At 38.2% G+C, this 22,934-nt stretch overlaps 1 protein-coding gene across 5 annotated transcripts in view; it reads right to left on the bottom strand.

Moving 5' to 3' along the window:
• The window catches only part of tenm2a (teneurin transmembrane protein 2a), a 397,797-nt gene that overhangs the window by 154,600 nt on the left and 220,263 nt on the right, over positions 1 to 22,934 (bottom strand). For 2 of the 5 annotated variants that reach the window (XM_059515539.1, XM_059515540.1), the window contains exon 1: positions 583 to 1,028. The exons of the other annotated variants lie outside the window; for them this stretch is intronic. In XM_059515539.1, the coding sequence (XP_059371522.1) occupies positions 583 to 649 (67 nt within the window). In that variant the 5' untranslated portion in view covers positions 650 to 1,028. Of the gene's footprint in view, positions 1 to 582; positions 1,029 to 22,934 lie in introns of those variants that run through there. 5 annotated transcript variants of the gene reach the window in all.

Here is a 22,934-nt window from a genome sequence, read left to right as displayed (position 1 = left end):
GTAATTAAATGAAAGGGAGGAGATGTACCAACCGGAGGCGCATCCATTCGCCACCCTCAGCCAGACGTCACTCATCTGAACTACAGTCAACCTACATCAATCTAAAGTGCCAAGGGTGTCTATAAAGACTTACAAACCAACGTTTAAACAAGACTTTAGCAGCTTAAGGCTTAAGCAGCAGAAACATGAGCTCTCCGATGAATGGATGCCCCGTTATCTGTGATCTCCTAGAGGTATGCAACGGAGAATGATTGACGTTCTATGACGTTCTTTTGGTCTACGTAGAGCATCCCTTCCGAAAAGACCAATTCGATTTTTCACATTGCCTGGTTGGGTTGCTGGTCCAGCTGGTGGAGAAGCACATCCATGATGTTCACCAGTAAAACTTGGTCCTTCTGGAAAAGCTGGTTGACCGAGGAAGTTTTTAGCTAGCTAAGAAGCCACCAGCATCCAATACACAACATGCGCTGGTTTTTCTAGCAGGGTCTGAAGTAGTTTCTTTCACAGTTCAGTAGTACTCTCTCTCTCACAAAATACACACACACACACACACACACACACACGGTTCTGCAGAGCTCTTACCGGTCTCTTGAGAGAGGGCTTTAGCTCTACCGCAGGTGTTGCCCGAGTGATGCATCGCTCCTAGCATGAGTCTTCCCCTCGATTCTCCTCCTCTTCTCTCCTTTTCTCCGTCGGACACAGTCCCCTGGCAGTCTCTTTCTCCTGGAGGAAGGGGCGAGGGGCTTCAGAAGTCACGTACGAGAAGCAGTTATGCCCTCTCTGTCTCCGTACGCCCTCTCTCACACAACTTCACACACGCGCGCATACAGCACGCAGCCACTTTCCCTTTCCCCGTTGCATGAAACTCTAGTCCACAAACCGACGGGAAAGGTCTTAAGGTACAGAAAAGAAAGACAGATGAGAGATCAAATGCCGGGGAAAGGAAACAGAGTTGTCGTCAATCTCTCTGCGAGCGCGGAGAGAAGAATGCAAAGGGCTGTTCCATCCTACATCTGCACATGACTGGAGCTCCGCACAGAATCTCAGCTCTGAGAATTATACAGCATCGCTGCGGAGCACGAGAGAGAGAGAGAGGTGTGGGAGAGAACAAGAGTGCGGGGGAGCACAGAGAGAGAGAGAGAAAGAAAGGAGGGGTGAGGATGGGGGAATGTGACAAAGCATGTTCATCAAAGAGAGAGAAGGAGAGAAAACGAGACCGATCGCACATGTTTCCCCCGTCTAGCCGAGACGATAACGTGTCATTCCTTGTTACCAAGAGTACGGTCAGTATTCGTCCTTTAATGCACGAAGACAGACAGATTTTCACTTCTTTACATGCACAAGAGGGTCCCTTTGGAAAATAGGGCTTTCAGCATCAAAGGTGCTGACAAGCTGACAGAACACGCTGAACTAAAAAGCATCGGCGCGACTAAAAATATATAACCTTGTACTGCCATGCTTTCACGCAAACAACACTGGATTTGTATATATTTGATTGGGGATCCAGCAGCCACTCAGGGTCTGAAGCGGATACTGAAACACGCTAAGCCAGAGTGCTGTAATACACAAGCCAGAGAGACAAGCTTTGTTGTGCCTCGCACATACCTCTGGCAGGTGACACACTTGAAATTACCGCACAATAAAACCCAACCGCTTCTTTCGTGCTGATATTCTTTATTTGTCAGTGCAAACAACTGCTCATAATGTATAAATAATCAAATGTGCTATGCGGGAATACAACGCGCTTTAGCTTAAAAAGACTTGAGAATAGAATGTTCAAGTCAACATAAAATGGCCTTCGCATTTTACTCAGTAGCAAACTGTTCAACAGGATATTCAGAGAAAAAAAGAAAACTTGGCTTCGTCTATCAGGAATTCATTGAAAGATGAAAGTGGGCATTACATATTAGCATGAGAGTTTGCTGGTACACCCAAGCTTAACAACCTTAGCACCCCACTTTTAAGGAAACGTTTAACCAAAAAGAAGAGGTTATAGGTCAAGGTTCATTAAGAATCTTGATGAATCCCAATGGTAAAGTTTCACTTTCAAACTGATATTTGCCATACAGCTATACACTTTACTTTACTACAGTTATTTTACATAACACCTTTATGATCACCTTATGTCATTTCAAACCTGTACAAGTCTCTGTCTTCTGAGGAACATAAAAGACAATCTTGAGAAATGTTGCAACAACATGAGGGTGAGTAAATGATGAATATTCACTATCCATTTAAACTCACAATTATGCATTACACTGACACGTTTTTCTAAAGTGACTTGCTTTCCCTGGAAATCGAACATATTACCTTAGCATTGCTAGTGCTATGCTTTACTATTTTAGCTTAAATGAATGCTTTACACCTGAGATTACTGCAAATATTGGTAGGACTGTAAAATGCTGTCATTACCTATAACACCAGCCTAAAACAGTGCCTAAAAAAACCTTTTGGCTATTGACTTCGTTAGGTGATGGCAGTTTCAGAGGTATATGAAGTAATTATATTTTTATGAAAGGTTATCAAGACAAATGGTAACAATAAATTCTGGACTTGTATTAAAAAAGAAAATAGGCTCAATTTTGATTTCATATCGACTTTAAAACTGCCCAGTGCAAAGTTCAGACTGCAGACAATTACATTTATGTAGTGGAGTATGGGAACAGCCTCCAACACTCTGCATTCAGAAAGGAGCTGACCATGGTACTTCCTGCTCTGTCCAACAGAGGGCAGGGCTACAGATCAGCGTCTTCCTGATGTCATCCATCCTGACTAGAAAGCATCCTGGTTCTAATCTCGCCTGCTTCCTGTCTGCGAGTTACCGACCCACACACACATAATTCCGCAGAAGTGGCTATATTTGCAACGCCTCTATATTTAGAGCCGTTTGACCCTTCTAGATTGGACAAAGAACCAGCCTACTCAAATGACTCTCTCTCCCGCATTCTCTGGGCTCACAGTACCATAGGGAGGGACTGGATCCTGTGCATATAATAAGCAATCTGGCCTCACACAAACATAAATACACCCATAGCGAGAGCTCTACTGAAGAGAGCAGTTCTGGAAGGCCACACCGCTCTAAGTGCAGACAGCTGGATGGATTCATTTCTGCTCAGTCCATATCAGACTCTGCTCACATTGTGTTCGTAATTACGGAGGACTTATCAAACAGTGTTTTATCAGTGTCCACTCTTCATTAGTGCTATTGCCATCACTGTTAAGTTAAAAATGTAGCCTGTAACAAATTAACTGCGGAAATGCATTTAATGGGTTCAATACAAGTTAAGCTCATATGCCAACACTTGTAGCATCTTGTGGATTACCACAAAAAAAAAAACACTTTCCAGACTTAAGATTTTGGGAGCATAAATACATTAAATTAATTAAACAATATTTTGGGGATTCAAGAAATTCCTAAAATTGTAGGTTCTGCAAAAAACAATGGATGCTGTAGAAAAAGAAAAAAAGAAAAGTTTTTACCTTGATTTTTTTTATTAATTAAGTTGGATTATTTAATTTAATTTTTAATCAACATTATGCCACAAATGCTGTTGACTGAGCTTAACTTTCATTGAACAAAGAATATTTCCTTAAATGGCCCACAGAGTAAAATGAGTCAATGCCAAACTATTGAATTTCCATAAGAAACGGATTGAGGCAGAAGAAAATGCACTAAAGAAGGAGATTTTCTGCATATAATCACTTCCCCTGACCTCAGTAGAATAGCACCTATCTTCCCTGAGCTGTGATGCGGCGCAGCTACTGGTGTACAGAGCAGCAAATACGGACGATGTTGGCGTCCAGTCTAAGGCTCTGTAATCAATGCAGACAGAGCCTTCCTGCAGTATTAAAGGAACTTATTCAGCCTAAAGGCTTCCAAGTCGCTGAGCCGAAAAAGAGCACAGCACTTACACCTCTCAGCTTAAATATACCGAACGCATGTTGCACTCAAACGCACGCATACAACCTTCAGCCTGACGGCTCCATCGACCGCCCCATCCATCATTTCCAACAGACATGGATGCACACGCTTACTCACGCGTGTATACATATGCTTCCAGCACACGCAACTTGTTTAGGAAAGCACTTTGATAAGTATTGCTGACCTGTGATTACATTCATCACATTTCTTATAATCAACACTCAGTAGTGTCGTGTAATCTTTTCATTTTCAATCTTTTCTGTCTCTACATTTTTCAAATGACTTGATCAGCTTAAAAAAAAATCACCATTCATGATTGGTGAGCAAGAGACAGGAGAATAAAAGGGACTGCTAAACCTGTAGGGGGAGCTCTGCTCTATGCTTGACTTCCTGTTGCTACCATTGCTATTGTCAGATAGTCTAGTTAACCCACATTGCATAGATTTTGGGTTAACTTTCAATTGTAGTTCTGCATGTTAGGAATGAGTTTTGCTGACATAATACCATGTAGATTTAACATTCAGATTTGACTTAAAGGCAGGGTGTTTTGCTTCCAAAACATTTTTTGTATGCTGGTTGAAAGTCTCTTAACATCCGATAACAGTCACTACTGTCCTTCCTGCCTTGTATTTATTTACATTTCTAAACCAATAAGTCAAATATGTCATCACATTTACAGATTTATAGTAGATTTACCAGTATCCAGTTCCCATTTGAAAAACTCTTACAAGCATGAAATGGAGTTACATTTCTCCTCGTCTGCTGCCACTAATATCATAACTCAGTATAATTAATAGAAGAGAGACTGAGTTCTTGTTGTGCCATCAGCCAATCAGTGTTGTCATGACATTATTTGACTGCTATTCCAGAGTGATTAAATGGTTTGCTATGAATGTTTATTTTGGTTTGTTGTTTTTGCATATGTTCACCCCCGAAACTGAGCTTCTGGTGTGTTGTAAACTAAAAAGCAAAGGAGATTTTTCTGCATTCCAGTGTATGCAATGGCCTCCTCCTAGACAGGGTCATAACAGCGTGTAATAAATTTGTGGCACCGTTCCACGGCAACACGGAGTGAAAGTCACGCAAGCAAATTGCTCCAACCCTGGTCATGTGGTGATAAAAGCACAGAGAGATTCCACGCATGCACTAGATTTAGTTGAAAACAGAAGTGGAAGTGACTAGTATCTATGGCTGCTAAAAAAGAGCAGGACAAGGTCAGACAACAACGGGTGGAACGGCTCTCACAATCCTGTGTGTTCCATCACACTATGTTTACATCACACCCATCCCACTATCTCAACTGTTTTTTTTCATCTCTCCATTCATCTCTCGCTCTCTTTCCTCTGGCCCAGGGTGAGAGGAAGTGAATGTGAATGAGCTAAAGGAGGTACGGATGGGCAGCAAAGGGACCCGTGAGTCGAACACAGCCATTTGTCATCCGGTGAAAGCTTAAGAAAAGACTAGTTAACCTTTCCTGGGAAGCCCCTGGGGAGCCTACCAGCAATGAAAAAACACAGAAAAGTATCAACCTAGAAAAATATTCTTGGGGAAAATAGATGGCCGATGCTCTGAGACCCATGTACCTTGCAAAACGCTGCGCTAGGCACTTTTGACATCTGGGTCGCCTCTACTTATGAGCAAGGACAGAAAGAAGGATTGTAGCTGTTGCCCTATATGTAGATATGTAGAGATTACAGAAATCTGCTTGCCGACTATAATTGTGAATTGGTGTCACTTCAATGCATTTATGTAAACTGGTGGTACTGCTGTAACGATTTTAGAGTGCCATCCCAGTTTGCACTGCACAAAAGTATGAATGTCTACAACCACATGCAGAAACCTACTAGAGACTTTTCTGATTTTAGTTGGTCTCCCAGCCTGGTCCATTTTTTTCAAGTTTTGGGCAGTTTTCATCTGGCTGTTGAGGTAAACACCAGCCTAGTAACCAGTACAGGAGATAGCCAGACCAGGCACACCAAGCTTAGGCTGGTTCAAGCATTTTTTATTGGCTACATCATTTGTTCAAGCTATGCTTTTAGCAACCATATCAGAGAAACACTCCAACACTCATTTCTGGTGGATTATGGGTTATGTTGTCCTGACAGTCTAGTCAGGCACTTTTATACTTATATGCAGGTCATTGAGAAACCAGTTAGTAATAGTGGCTAGCTCTTTTCGTCATTTGCCAAACCTGCCCCCCAAGCCTGTCACTCAAGGCGGCATCGCCATGGCAACAGTGCGAGTCAGTCAACCATGTGCAAACAGCAGCGGGAAACTAGTCTTGAACAATTACGAGAATAACACAGCCACTGAGTCAAAAAAATATGTACATTTGACTGGAGGAAGACCATCTTCTGCTGTAAAGCATCATTTTAGGGAGAAATTTGAAAACAGACAAACAGCTGGTGAGAGGAATTAAGATAGATACGCAATCTTTCATTAGCATGGTTTTCAAATTTCATATACAGAAGTTTTATAGTTCTATTTGTTTTCACATAACCAACCATTTCTTGCTCCTTGACAGACAAATAACACATCTGACCTGTGACATATAGATAAAAGTGACTTCAGAAGAGTGACAGACAGAAATTCTTCACTTGCCATTCTGGTTCACTGAAGTCGGACATGCTAGGTAATTTTTGGTGTCCTTTATGGTTGTTGCTTGTCAGATTGTATATTGTGACCCCACCGAGATTGTAGGTTAAATGTCAAAGGAAAGACTTTGCAATTTCAACGATTCCTCAAACCAACTCAAGCTGCGCCATATACAACTTAACACTGGAATAAAAATGAACAGTGTTACCTGCGTGTTTTACCTCACCTAATGTCGCAGATGTTGTGTATGGTATGCACAAAGGACGCCCTTTCTGAAATATAAAATATTTTAATAATATAAAAACAGTGTGATAAAAACTAATTCATACTGTGTGAGGAAAAATATGTGAGATATTGCAAAGATGACAAAATGAAATTATTTTATCTAAAGTTAAATAATTGGCTTTCATACTACGTTATACTAAAGAAAATTGTTAAATATTCTGATAAACATATTTCATTAACATCTGAAGTTAACACGTTACCTTTGACAGCTCTAAAAATTATAATTTCTTCCTTTTTTTGTAGATCCCCTGAGTCTCTACAAACCTCTCTGCAATCTTTGCACTAAGCAATTCAACATTACCTATTCTTTCTTGACGAAATGAATTTTTTACAATCAGATGGCAAAAACCGTAGTGTGCACTGGGTTTAACCCCATATGAGCACACATATAATAACTCACAAATGCTAACAGGCTATTGCTCATAAAGCCTGGAACGAGGTGGGTGACGTCTTGCAGATTAAGACATAGATTAATGGATGGCCTTCTGTGACATTAGAGGAGGCAGAATTATGAGTCGGTAATTGAGGATCCTTCAGCAGGAGCAGAAGGACTAGATGATATGAGACCAGAGGGATGGAGCAGCTGGATGAAGCTTGTATCCTTAACAAGGAGAGAGAGAGAGAGAGAGAGAGAGAGAGAGAGAGAGAGAGAGAGAGAGTCACAGGGGGAATCAACTTCTCTATGCAACTATCTTTGGCTGCAGCTTTCAGCTCTTCCCCGTCTCTATGAATCCATCTCTGTCTTGTCTTTGTCTCATGGACACAGGTTATAGCACTCTTCTTTATACTCACCAATCTTTAGGGAGATGAAGTAAAGGTGGGGGTTACACAAGAAAGCAAGACACAGTTTTAGTGATGGAGACTGAACAAGAAAGCAAAGCTACAAGAAAGAAAACGAGTGAGAGAGAGAATATTTGAAGAGGGAAATACATGGTCTAGCTGGAGGTGGAGATGATGGGGTCACTTAAAATGGCGTCTCGTTTAGAACTCGCTCTGGTTTCACAAGAGCTCTGGGGTTCGAAGGAAAGCCAGATCTCTGTTGGAATCAGGTCATATACTTCTACTTGTAAAAATAAAGTTTTGGGGTGACACCATGGTACAGTGATGTATGAGATACCAAAACCAAGGAATAAAGCTATCTTCTGTCAGCATTCCCAATTATAACAATGCCAGTTTCTCAGCTAGCTCATCTTTTGTCATTGCCACTCAGTTTCCAGATAAAGTTTTTTTTTTTGAGACATTAAAATGAGCCTTGACGGTGACAAATTACTAAAAATAATAAAAAAGTAAAAAAAAAAAGATAAGATAAGATATAGTATAATATAGTGACATAATATTTACTATTCATATTAGGATAGCAAAATCTTTAAATTATGTAATTATAGTACTCACACTCAAAGATCTCATTCATTATTTTTTTGTAATAACATATTTATTATTTATCATTTATTTAAATTTTTGAGTGTAAACCACCAAGTTTTTCAAATTTAATTAATCACATTATTTATATTATTGATAATATAATATAATATAATATAATATAATATAATATAATATAATATAATATAATATAATATAATATAATATAATATAATATAATATAATAATTTTTATTTGGCAAAACATACACAGTAATTTATTTTTTACGTATATCTCACTCAGAAATCAAAGATTTAATTTACAAATTTCATTAACAAATATATTAAGAAAATATAGTGTATGAAAAGTGAGAATAGTTAAATTAATAGTGTGCGCTAGCAGGGGCTGACTGGACCATGCTTACCAGACAAAAAACATTTGCATCATGATAACATAGTACTTTATAGTACCACCGTAGTACACCTTCAGATATCACATATATTAGAATGGTTCATGTCCAACAAAAACTCTCTTAAAATTTGTGTTACTGTGAAGCCTCAGGACATGGTATTATAATGATGAGAGAAAAGACACACACACACACACACACACACACACCTTCCTGATTAGACAAATTCAACTTATTTTGGAAGAAATTCTCATCTCAAGATAAGAACACACCTCCCCTTTGCTCTTTCATTAACCCGTATCCCTCTTCTCCTTAACACTGCTCTTAAGAGAAACGAAAGTCACGCACACGCATAAGCAAAGAGCATTTCAGCTGCCTGTCACCCACAGGCCCTTCCAGTGAGTGATTAATCACCTCATGCTAATGAGTTATTTACTAATTAGGGTTTGACACGAGAGGAGATGAGGAGAACAGGCCTGCCATGATGACACGGGTGACTGAGGTACTTAGTGTAGACTCAACCCAACTGTTCACCTGCGATTAGGAAAAAGAGAGGTGCATGTGGGGCTGAGTATCCTTTAGTGACAGTTTGTGCCAAAACTGATGCGTAACACAATAACACATTAGCCAGACAGGACGCCCACATCTAAGCCACACTTAGAACGGGACTCGTACCTAAACAAAGCTGCCGCCCATAGATCGTTCAGCAGGGAATGTCAGCTGCTCGGTAATGTCTCACTCCGTCAGGCCTCTGAGATGTTAAACGGAGGTCTGGCAGTTATAGAAACACGGCTGTCAATCAAAGCTGGCCACGCCCCGAGCCAAAAAGAGAGATCAGTCACAGACTTCCAGCTTCCTGACAGGAGCTCCTTCGCTTTCAATCAAAGCGTTTAAGCAGAGGAAGCCTCTCATTCCCACGTCCACAATGGCCCTCGCATAGGTGCAAGGCAACAGGTCTGAATCAATCTCCTGCCTTCTATCTCTCCCTCACGCTCCACACAAAGGCAGCCGAAGCCACCAAGTGTGTGCGGTGACAAAGCGGCAGCTTTCATCCACAAGGCCTTTCAGCACTCAGCTTTTGAACCATCGTTCCTACAGAGGGGTTCGTATCCAGCGCGGGCCTTTATATAATGCTCAATTTTACCATTAGACGGAGAGATGGACCTCTGAATGTGGGTGTTTTTATCTAGTGGGTGTGAAAGTGAGGCCGCTGAGTGTGTGGAATGATGGCACACACACATGAAGCTTTCATAAAGCACTTCATCACGGACTGTCTTATCTATGTATCGACTACATCTATGTCTCTCAAGTTTGCATAAAAATTTGAAGAAAAAAAGAACTGAAGAAAAGGAATTTTAAATGTCTAAATGACCAACAAGTGGGTGGGCAATATGCAAATGATTTCAAGTCATTGAAACAAGTCTTTTTTAAAACAATTCCCAAGCTGTCGACATGAAACCTAGTCATAAGCTAATGTTTCCATCTGAATAATACACATTAGTAGAAGAATCCACCGGTAATTACAAATACAAGATTATTGTCTGAAAGGGGGAAAAAATGCTGGAACTCAATTTCGAACTAGTGTTGTCAAAAGCACCGACCGTGAGTTTCCAGTCAGTGCTGACATTTTTTAGACGTCCATTTCCCACTAACTATTGAGCACTGATTTGAGCTCAGATTCTTAAACAGTGCTGATTGGTCATAGTGTTCACATGCTCAACAGATATGACTGTGATTGGCTTTTAATGGTTTTTAAAATTTCAGTACCGACTGGTATTAGGGTCAGTACTTTTGACAAGACTAATTTGAAACCACATTTCTCATATGAGAACCAAGGAACACAGCAAAAGGCCTGCCACCTTTTTGAATACAATCAGCGTGGTGTTTACAGTTTTTTTACTGTTTACCATAACGTTTTACCATAACTGCTTAGTTAATTTTTGTTTGAAAGCAGAAGTTAAAGTGAATAAACTAAAAATGAGCAAAATGGCTATTTTGATTACCCCATTACACTTTACCTTTAGTAGTGTTGCACGGTGCACCGATACTTCAAAAGTATTGCGATTCTCGGAAATTAAAAACGTCACGATTTCTAAATTTATTAGTATCGATACTTCAAAGAATGACTGCGTTCCAGATTTGTAAGAGACGTATTTCATGTTGGTGTGTGCAACACACGCTTCCAGTGCCTCCCTATGGACGTCTGTGTGTTTTTCTCCTCACGCAAGCAGCAAAAAAACACTACAGCGAGATGGCTGCATTAGTGGCTTTACTAAACTGATTTAGCTTTACTAAAATGTGTGCATAATCGCATTATATAGTTTAAATAAGTTGTTCAGATGAACAAAGCACAAGGTTTTATTGCATAATTAACATTTACATTTTTTGGTCAGACAGTTCATATATATTATTCACATTAATTGGGGATTAAATGTGGAGTTATGTTCTGTATGGTAAATATGAAAACGAGCGTATCTGCACAGCTCTGCTTTGCGCTTTGTATCTGCTGATTGCTGATCGAGATTTACATGTTTGGCTCACTGACCCTGTATACTCATTCATTTAATTCATAAACGAGATGTATCAGTTCATTCAACTCATTCACGAATGAGAAGATCTCTCGATCTCGTTCAACAAAGCACATGCTCCGTCACATCTTGATTAACTCTTTGACGGGATAAAACAGTTCACAGAGCTGTTCACGAGCTGCGCATGCGCTGCTAATAGCGCCGTGCTCGCGCGCTGCTGTAAAGGGAGGAACTTCAGTGAACAAGAAAGGAGAAAATAAATTTTACTTTATTTGCGGGCTGGGGCGGGCCAAATAATTTCATAAAAGCGGGAGTCGGGACCTGCGGGTTGGAAAAAAACCCGACCCGCGCATCACTAGGCTGCATGTGCGAGCACGAGTGATACTGTGGCCGGCGGTCCACGACTGGTAGAAAAAGATGACGCTCAATAAAGATGACGCTCATTAAAGCTCACTGGCTGAGTTTTCTCCTCTGAAAGAAAATGTTGCACAACTGACAGAATAAGTTACAATTTCTGAGATATTGCTGATAAATTTTATTAGCTTTTTTTTTTTTTTACTTGAATGCCATTGCTTAAATTGATATTTATCTTTTGACATTTAATGTTCTGAGTTCAGAAACATTGTTTAATATAATCGCTGTTCATATTTTTATTCAAAGTTCAGAGACAAGATAAATTTATTACTCATGTTTCTTATGATAACTGAGATAATGCTGCTAAATTTATTCTTTCTTTACCTTGAATGTCATTGCTCTAATTTTTTTTTTAATTTGATATTTGATATTTTGTTCAAATGTTTAATTTATCTGCTGTTCATATGTTAATTTATTAGTGTGTTATATGATCAGAATGTTGTCCCGTTTTTAAACTAAAGCACAGCAATACTATTTGAGTGTATTTTCCCTTTTCAGGAAAAGTATCGAAAACGTATCGAAATCACAATTCTTGACTAGGTATCGGTATTGAAACAATAATTTTGGTATCGTGACAACACTAACCTTTAGTGCTATCATTCAAATACACTTTAAAATTCTACATATGTCACATTTATTGTCAACTAGAAATGTATATTTTAGTCAGAGTTCTTTGAGCTCTGTCTGCGCGGCGGCGCTCATTCTAAATGAAGTCTGTGGACTTTAGCGGAGAATTCGCAAAGCAAAAGCTCATGCACTTCTGACAGCAAAATGGAAATATTAAAATATTTCTATTTTAACATTAACATATTGTGTATATACCTGTGAAACTTAAGTTATGCATTAAGGAAAACAGCACATCTCAGACACATTAAACGGCGTGTCTCTGTCAGCCTCACACGCAGCCTTTCTGTCAGAGCATATGATGGGCTTTGAACTGAAACTATAAACTATAGATAGGCTACTAGGAGAGAAATAAAAGGCAGAAATTATTTAAATGCAAATGACAACAACAAAAACGCTCTGATTGCTTGTTTGAATACTGCGTGTTGACTGAGGCATCACTAGACTTTTGTGTAGTTTAAATCGTACCAGCATACTTTGAGGTCAAAATGCGTAGCCGCTACGCAAAATGCGTACAGGTTGGCAGGTCTGCAGCAGTGCATGTGCATTGCAAAGACACAGCACAATCTATATATAAGCTTGTATGTGTGTTTATATTGTTATTTATTTGTGTGCGCATCCCTGTCAAACACTGGCAGCCTGAGGTGTGTAAGGTGAGTGATTTTGGCACTGTGTATGCGTCAGACATCCAGAGGTCCTGTGGGTGTAGGGCCCGCAGGTGTCTGTCTCTGCCCATCAAAGAGATCTTCACTGGGCCTCAGGCATGGAGAAAGAACAGCTGAACCTCGTGGAGAGGTGCCACTCTTCAACTCTCTAGGATCTGTAGACCCAACCCTGGGCACCTGGGACCTGTCAACCCCTGCTCTTCTTCAGACCACACACACCCACATATGCCGTGAGATGCTACAGATGTTTGTGTGTTTGTTTATTTTCTATATTGTCCGAATTTTACAGGGCTGTTGGAATGTGGACTTTGGTAAAGACTGATCAGATTAGAATAGACAAAGTGTTGGAGTGCAGGGCCCACCGGAGATCGGGTTGCCATGAATTAAATAACCCGGCAAATTCAATGTGCACTGAGAGACTGAGTGATAATGCTAGGAATCTTAAGAAAAAAAATAGTATTTTATAATAAAGTTTGCTTAACATAAAAAATAAATAAAAAAACAAGCATATTTAGAAAAGATAATTCACTTTTCTGTGCACTTCATCTACACATACACACGTCATCCGCAGGAGTGCAAGAATAACTGCACTCAACCCTTTTAGACTACACCTTGTAATTTCATAGCCCAATTCATAGGTACACGCATACCTGTCAACAAGCATCTTTTCATCTCGAAGCCAAGAGCTTGTGAGCTATGTAGTGTGCTGTGAAGATTTACTTTCAATGCAAAAGAATCTTTGCGCACCCACATGTTAATTCCATAGAAAAGGTTTGGGTGCCAAGTGTTACATTTATTCTGCTATCTGAAAGAAGCCACAGCGAAGCTTTAAAAAGAAAAGCAACGTCATGAGCTCCTTTTTAATTTGACTTGAATACATGTTCAGTAAACAAAAACATTAAAAAGATGACTTGCAAATAATGCAATAGGAATATGGCGTGTTTAATAAAGCAATAAGCCACAAGAGCCGGCGTCTTACAGTTTTTTTTAAACATGGTTATAGGGTATACATTTAATGGAAGAAGGTAAAGCCATAATCCTCTTAAACTCTATGACGTTAAGTGGTTTGTTGCATGTATGAAATGACAACAATAACATGATAAAAGCCAGCAACGTTTAAAAAACATTTTTCACTATAATCGTTCTTCCGCCACCTAAAATATTGCTTTCACATAAATGTAATGTGATAACGCTGTTAAACAGACATAAATACAGAATTAAACTGATGCTGGTCACAGGTGTGTGTGTGTACTGGCTACCGTAAAACCGCTTCAAATGTGGCTAATCCAGTACGACTTAACTTTTACTGAAGATAAAGACACAATTATATTTTTCACACAAAATGCAAGATCATAAGTCTCATCATTAACATAATGTGCTTCCACACATGCCTTCATCTGAGTGACTGAAATAACCTAATTAACGCTAGGCTGAAAAATGTCCATGCACCTTTGCTGAAAGTCACGTCAGATATACTTAACAGAATGGCAGGTACCCACAGAAGCACATGCATGCACACACATACAAAGAAGAAGTGAATGATACAAAGCCTGGTCTGCAGAGACAACTGCCCTCTGTGGGTTTGCCTGTGTCCTCGTGTGTGCTGGAGTGTATCATATCTCTATGCAGACAGGCCTATTATTGCCAGCATATTTACACCTATGTGCCAGCACAGCAGCATGTGATAAACACAGAGTGATGAGTGCTGTGTTGATCAGTCAGTGGTGGGGTGATAATGAAATCTGAAGTATGAGCAAATCCACCAATCAGAAATGTCAGCTATCAGCGGCTCTTCATCATTACACAAACACACACACAAATAGATACTCAACATATTCTCTCCTTTTAAAAGCAATCAAAACATCTATGTTTGTGTTCACTGTATTATCTGTTTTGTTAAGAGAGCTTCAATTTGGAATATATTTTTATTTTGTTGAAACTAAATGTACTGTATATAAAACATCAAAACAATGAAATATATGTATAAATAACATTAAATAATATCCATGGATTAAACAGCTAAAATATTTTAATTCTTTTTTTAGACATTTATTTAATAAAATTCAGAAAATGTTTTTAAACAAATAATTTTTGTTTAAAATTAAACAAATTAACAAAATATTTAATTTCTAATGAATTTTTTTTTACTATGTAATCCAAACTATATGTGTGTGTGTGTGAATAGAAATTTTTCTAGAAATTTGCATTAATATTTCTTTAAATAAGAAAAGCTATTTACTTCATTATTTACAATTTTTATATTTACAATATTTCACCTTTATTTAACATTCTCCATAACATAAACAAACCTATATATATTTATAAAACAATAAAATATTTCATGAAAAAAAACTTTAACATTACTCTTATGAAGCATAATAATTCGATGTATCAATTTGAAAAGAATCTTGTAAAAATCGAATATAGCTTAAAATATATATATTAGTCATATTTAGCTTAATATTTTGAACCCAGAGGGTTAATATAATTAATCCTTGTATTTAATCTTTATTGTAGAAATATTATCTTGTTTCAATAACATTTTAGTCATATTTTAACATGACTTCATACTTTAATATTTATAACTTTTAGAAATTCTATATTTTACAATTTATTTAACATTTCTCAAAACATTATTTTAACAATCATCTTATAATGTGAATTTATCATTTGAATCTTGTAGAAACTAAAATGGCATTAAATGATAAAACATTTTTCCCATTCGTAGCTTAATATGGTGAGAGAGAGAGAGAGGGATAGAGAGAGAGAGAGAGAGAGAGAGAGAGACTAATATTGGGATGAGTTTAAGATGGGCTAATGGGATAAGTGTAATATAGCAGACAGACAAGAGGAAGTGCACAGCATTCTGAAGAAGGATAACAGAAGGATCATAATCTAAGCATCATCTAGAGTGGTCTGGATGTGGCAGATAGGCTCACAGCAGCTCACACTCATGGCACTTGCCCAGATCCCCACTGCACTCTCACAAAGCCCCACCGGATCAAAACACTTCCTTCCCAATTCAGCAGTTTGGGTCTGGCCTTGATGGTGTTCTTAACACCCTCCACGTGTCCCAAGAAGAACGCTGATCCTCATTCGAGCACTGACGGTGCGCTCACCGTTTGTCCGAGTGCAGGCTGGCACCGGCCCCGGGATTCTTCCCGGAACAGGGCAGCACATTAACATGGGGATTGATTTCCCCATTCCTCCTACATGCCTGCAAACATGAGTTGAAATCATTCATTAAATCTGCCTCTTTGGAAAACTGAATAGATTACATTGCTTATCTCAGCCGGATCAATAAATGTAAGCAATGGGCAGATTAATTGCTTGTGACAGGAAAAAGCAAGCACCGATGTTTGTGCAGACGGCAGGGAGGAGAGAAACACATATAGTGGGTACGGAGAGTGCTTTTGTAAATCTTAATTCAAATGCTCTGTCTGGGCTCATGGTCAGTCTGGATTTCACTGTCAGATTGTTCCATTACTCTTCTACCACATAAAGATGAAGGTGAATCAAGTGAACAGAGAAGTGAAAGAAAACATAAATAAATATCAAAACATATCCTACATAAACTTACTTTCCCGATACATAGTATGTGAAAATCAGTATTTCAGAATCTTGTGGACACATTATTATCCCATGAGGCTAATTGGGAAATATGTTATTAGAGGTCACACAACTATGACACGAACAGCATTTACTCTAAATAGAAATCTTTTGTAAAAATAAAAGTCTTCTTAATAGAAATTTTTACTGTTAAATGTGACATTTAGCAGTTTTCTTAATAATTGTATTAATTCCTTGCTAAATAAAATTATTAATTTATTTAAAAACTTTTTAATGGTTGTCTATATTGTTACAAAATATTTCTATTTGGAATAAATAATGTTCTTTTTATTCATCAACATTTTATTAATCAAATAATCTACAAACAAACCAACAAATAAACAAATAAATAAAAATAATAAATAAAGGACCATGTTTTGCAATCACAGGACATTACAATTGAAGATTTATAAAATGGAAATTATTTTTAATTTTAATAATATTTCACAATATTACCGTTTTTACTGTATTTTGATCAAATAAATGCAGCCTTGAGCATAAGAGACTTCTTTAAAAAAAATTATAAAATAAACTTTTGAATGGTTTCATATTTTTTCCCCTTCTCTATTTTTTCTTTTGTTAAATGAAAAACATACAGAATCAGAATCTTGAATCTTATAAATCTTAAAATACTGTATTGCTAAAATGAAATAAAAATAAAACAAAAACACTGTCATAATTCTAGCACATAATTGAGTCAATGAGGTTGAGAACCATATGCATATTTATAAAACAATCAAGAAGTTCTACGTCGAATGTAGTAAAAATATTCTCACTCTAAATGATTTTAAATACAGTATTTGAAATCTATTACTTAGAAAAGTAATAGCATACCTTTCCTCAACAAGCCACACAAGTTTTAATTAATTTCTCTAGCACAAATGGTATATTATGACTTATGCATTATGACACAGCCATAAACATAAGGATGAGTCAACAACATTTACCTCAGCGAAAAGTTTACAATTAAATAAATCGAACAAAACAATTAGGACAAGGACGAAAAAAATGCAGATCTGCAACTGCAAAGAATGCTTTGAATACAGTCAAAGCATGGAACATAAAATGGATAGACAAAGAAATATGAGAGCAGCGGAGTGTAACAGTTTTAACCCTGTGGCATGCGTGGTGTGCAGGGATCAGGACGCAGTAAAGAGGGTGAGAAGAGAGAGAGAGAGGGAGAAAGAGAGAGCGAGCAAATACAAATAGAGTATCTGTGCTCTCTCAGTGTCTCAGTGTGTGCACGGTGTTAAGATGGATAGCAGTATGCCACAGGGGCTCCCTGTAGAGAGATGTAAAAATAGCAGCCCACTCTTCCTCTTCTTCCCCACTCTCATCTCCCTCTCTCATCCTCATCCCTCTTTTAGTCTCACCTCTGCCCTTCTCCTCTTTATCTTTCCTAATCTTTCATTCACTTTTGCTCTCTTTGTTACACATGCAAACACAGGTATTTCTCGGTCTGCGAATGCCATGCTCGTACCTCCAGAGCGAATGCTTGAACCTGGAAGTGGACAAGAGAGTTCTGGGTCAGCGAGGACAGGCCGGGATGGAATGGGATGGGATTGGGCGTGAATGTGGGAGAGCTTTCACCTTGGCACAAGTGTCTTAAAGACAGCCGGACAGCAGGGCTTGTGGAAGGAGAGAAGTGGAAACCTTGGTGAAGAGTGGTGTAGAAGATAGAAGAGGACTGAGCACTACTATGTCAAGAGAAGGGCTCAGCTGAGGCGCTGGGCATATGAGGTCACATTTGAGATGGAAAGAATATGGATTTCATTGAACTATGTGTCATGTGCTTCAGCTGATCAGGTGGCAACTGATAATAAATAATTTTTTGGTTATTTAATGTTTGTTTTCGGAATCATGGGAGAATAGTATAAAAACACATAGGCTAACATATCTGACATCTAACTAATACCATTAGTACTGTTTATAGCTTATTATGTTACACGTTACTATGTATGTTTATAACTATGTATGTACCATGTAGTTCTGCAACATGAGACTGAAAAGTATTAAAGCTTACCTTATATAGTTATGAAAAGATTTGGATGAGCTTTGATATATGTCAACCTTTGTTTGATTTGAGACTATATATTTATATGATTCCTTCTGCATTTGCTCCATTTCATGATATCTGACATTTCATTAAAGATAACACAAAGTCTCCCCTCAGAAGTCTGTTTGCAGGGATGACTGAACGTCTGGATCTAGAAATCAAAAATTAGTGAGTAAGTAAATATGCAGAGGCAGTTGGGGGGTAAAGGACATTGTGAGCTCTGGTCAGTAAGAGAGAAGAGTTGTGAATCAATAATGCATATGCACAGATGAGATCAGATCTTAGCCCAGTCCTCTGACAAGGTGAAAACAGAACAGAACAGCGCAGGACAGAGAGACAGAGAGAGAGAGAGAGAGAGAGAGAGAGAGAGAGAGAGAGGGACAGAGAATGACATGTCATGTATAGCTGAAAATAAGAATCTTTACTGTGTAGAATTAAGAACATTCTGCAAACGTCCACATTTTAAATAAAAATGCAATGTTGAATAAAAGTTGCACTAAAATGGTTCTGGTCTGGTCTGCTCATACTCAGAACATGCTCGGATGTGGCTTTGGTTTTGTGACAAATGAAAACAAGTTTAACATGTCAAATTAAATAAAATTTTTTATAGCTCTTCATAGAAAATCATGATATTAATTGTTTATAATATCGGCAAACTGATTGGCTCATGCTGCATATGCAGCCAATGAGCTTGATGCTTTACATTTAAATGGCTGGTTACCATCCACATGAGCATTTTGCAGCACACTTCCAGAGTTCCTCTGAAACCCTCCCTCTTCCCCAGCTCCACCTGTATAGATCTGGGTTATTTTATATGCTATTTGTGTATGTCTTTAATACTCACAGCACAGCACTGTATCGCTGTATGCATTGGAAAAAGCAAGTTCCTTTACTTGCAGCAACGGCAGCAGCAATGATCTACAACTACAGCAATAACCAACAGCAGCAGCAAAGCAGCAGATCTATTCCATAAAGACCAAATAAATAAAAAAAGTCATATACATTACCATACTAAAATCTTCAGATGGTTCTCATGATAGAACTTAAAATGTTTATACACTTTATAGTCACATTCAGCAGATTACAGATGGACAATAATAAAGTTTACATTTGGCGATGATACAAACAATCAAGCAGCTGAAATTTGCTATATAGTTTACTATCACTCTACGTAAATATACTTTTTGTATGCAGATACAGTACATACCCCACTTTATATAAAGAGCTGAGCACAAATATAGTTATGAGAAATACATATATAAAACCCCCTGCTAATCAGTACAAGCTGTGTTTTAGAATAGACTAGAAACTATTAACATGTTACCTTTAGAGGCCTAATTAGAATAGACACATGAAAAAATATCAATAAACATCAACACAATGAACGGAAGTGATGCAATATTGTGAGAAAACAAATCGCAAAATGTATACGATTGTCTCAGCACAACGTTACTACAGATGCAGCTTCTGTTCAAACATCGCAGTGTAAAGACAAAAAATAAAAAAAAGACCAAAGAGGACCAAAGCATGGGGCGGCATGTGGGATGCTGGGTTCTGACTGATGGCTGATCAGCATGACCCCGCACAGCCCTCCACTCCACTAACTGACAGCACTACTACCATCACAACCGGCCCCACAAAAGCCGGAGTGGTTACCATGGCAACGGCAACCACAAAGCTCTCGAATTCACATTGTCTGCTCTTTAAAACATTAAAGTTGAAGAGAGCGCGCGAAGCAGAGAGTGAGAAAGAGAGAGAGCTATCAGTACTCATAAAGGAGTATGAGAATCCAGGGCACTCCACAGCCATTTACAATGGAGGACCATGAAAATGAGGGCAAAACAGGACACATGTTCTTTTTATCTCTCTCCCACTACAAGATATAATGTGATCACTTAGATCTGATTCAACAAGAACACGGAGCACAACCTCTCTCCACTCAGGGAAGGAGGCCAAGTTATCCGCCATAAGCTAGTATGTTCTTCAGTTCGTATATGTGTAGCTCTCTTCTGAAGCCTAGTGCGCACCTCATCGAGGGACCATTTTTAGGCATCACAGGTGTGCCCCAGATGTGAAGTTTGTTCCCAGAGCAAAATTATACAGCTTGTGCATATCCTACACAAATATGCCAATCCCAGAACGCACTGCAATAAGTCAAGGGAAAATGGTAATGAATATATTTTATTCAGTAGTGAAAAGTGTTAATAGAAAAGTTTAATTTAATTAAAACACACCTCATCAGCCATACATTTTTTTGGTAGATATAAAACAGGTAAAAAATTAACACATGTCAAGTGATAGTCTAAAATTTTCACCTAGAATTAACTACAACAAAGATAATTAAAACTATGCATTATTGACTTCTTCTGCTTTCTTAAGACTGGCTGGAAATCACAATCGCTTTACCATGTTCACAGACATATTTGATCTTGTTTATCTTTATCTAGATCTATTTAAGAGTAGTCTAATTTGGGGTACTTAAAATAGGTTCTAATTAATACTTTTTAAAGACAGTATTCGCCACATATTTATAATATGTTTGGTATTATTAATGGATTTTGTTATACATAAAAATACAGAGTTGTCTTACCTTTATATTTCTGACAGGGACTACATTTGCCAAAACATATTTTTTATATATATAAATATTCATCACATTAAGGCATCAAAACAAATATTCTATAAACAATATTACAGTGTTATCATTTTTGTGTGAACAAGAAAAAAAAATAACATTCACAAAATATTTTGGACAACACATAAACAAAAATACATTATAAATAAAAATAAAATACAATAAAAATGTTTTACAAAAAATGGTTATTGTTATCGGTTATTTGGCTGGCTGTCATCTCAATTTACTTTCCATTGGCAGATTTAGGGGGGAAAAAAAGCTTATTTGGAATCCTACTTGTGAGCTTCCATTTCAGTCAGGATGCTGTCTTAGAAGGCTTTGTGGACAGCATACAGCTCGCTGGGTTTTGGAGCAGAGCCTATGCATGCGTCTTCATGTGCTTGTGTGCAGGAGGGTCTCAGGTGCAGCGAGCAGGATCTCACCCTCATCACTTCACAGAGACAGGTGGATTGGAGAGCCAGGGGGTTCAGGAGACAGTCTGCCACACCAGTGACCCCCAGAGAGCCTACCTGTACACTGAGCCAATCCTCATGCTCAACACACAGGCACATGCACACACACATTAGACATTCACAACGATTGATGGAAACAGCAGTTGTGCTGCTGGACAACAGTATATAAGACAATTTGTGAGCATCACCGATGCTCTGAGGGTTTCGCCTGTCTGCTGAAATGCTCTTTTGAGGGTCACAGTGGTAGAACAGACTAACAGATGGTCTCTCAGCCCACACTCAATGAGCAAAGTGACCACCAACACTAACGGCTACAGAGAGGAGAATGAACGAATGCCATTCTGTCTCAACCCACCCACCCCAGATTCTTTTCAATCAAATGAACACATTAATAAATAAAATCCCCCATCTGAAATGGCACTATTTTCCATTGGATTCATTTATGAGGAGAAGTGTATAGTTTCTGGCAGATAGGCTGGAAAGAAATGAATGCATGGCATAAATCGGTAGTGATGTTAATCTCCAGCACAAGCTGACCTCTGAACCTGTTCCACACTACACACTGAAAAAAAAAAAAATAATAATAATAATAATAATTTTAAATAGATTAGTAATCCCAATATGGCTTAGCGTGGTTATATATATATAAAAAAGTGTGCTCATACAGCTCATGATAACAGTGTTTTCTGCCTCAGGGAAAAAAAAAAACCCCACGCCAATTGTTAGTGTGATTACTTCTTTCCTATTAAAGTAGCCTAAATAAAAAATGTTATTATCGGAATACATTTCAGAAAAAAAATATTGCAATGTCATTTCCCCCCCCCCAGCATCATGTAGCTCTAACACACGTTCATGATGTTTGTTCAGAGAATGTCACAGCACAAACATAGGCTTCTCTCTGTAAATTGCTTTTATCCCTGCACGTGAGCGTGTGTTGTGTCAGGCAGATCAAACAGAGTTTTTACGCCGAGGCATGAAAGCGAGTTGGGTGGATGTGTGCGTTTGATGCGAGGTTGAGCAGTCTGCTGAACAGCTGCCAGCATTCTATCAACAGCCCAGCACACTGCCAATCGGCCGAGAAGGCTTGGAAAAGAGCAGCATCTGTGTGTTAATTCATCTCTTTGTGTGTGACCTGATTGACTGTGAGGCTTTGACGGCACAATACTTACACACCTTTTCTTGTGTACATGGGTGGGATGAAATGGGAAAAGAACAGCATGTGTATATGTATATATATATATATATATATATATATATATATATATATATATATATATATATATATATATGTAACAGTATTAATATTCACTTAATCCTTGTTAAACATTTTGTTCAATTTAATTGTATTGTATTGTAGGAGCATGTATTAATTTATTTATGG

This window comes from Carassius carassius, chromosome 29, assembly GCF_963082965.1.
Source record: "Carassius carassius chromosome 29, fCarCar2.1, whole genome shotgun sequence".
Taxonomy (NCBI): domain Eukaryota; kingdom Metazoa; phylum Chordata; class Actinopteri; order Cypriniformes; family Cyprinidae; genus Carassius; species Carassius carassius.
Note: the sequence above shows the minus strand (reverse complement) of the source record. Positions and strands in the feature narration are given on the sequence as shown.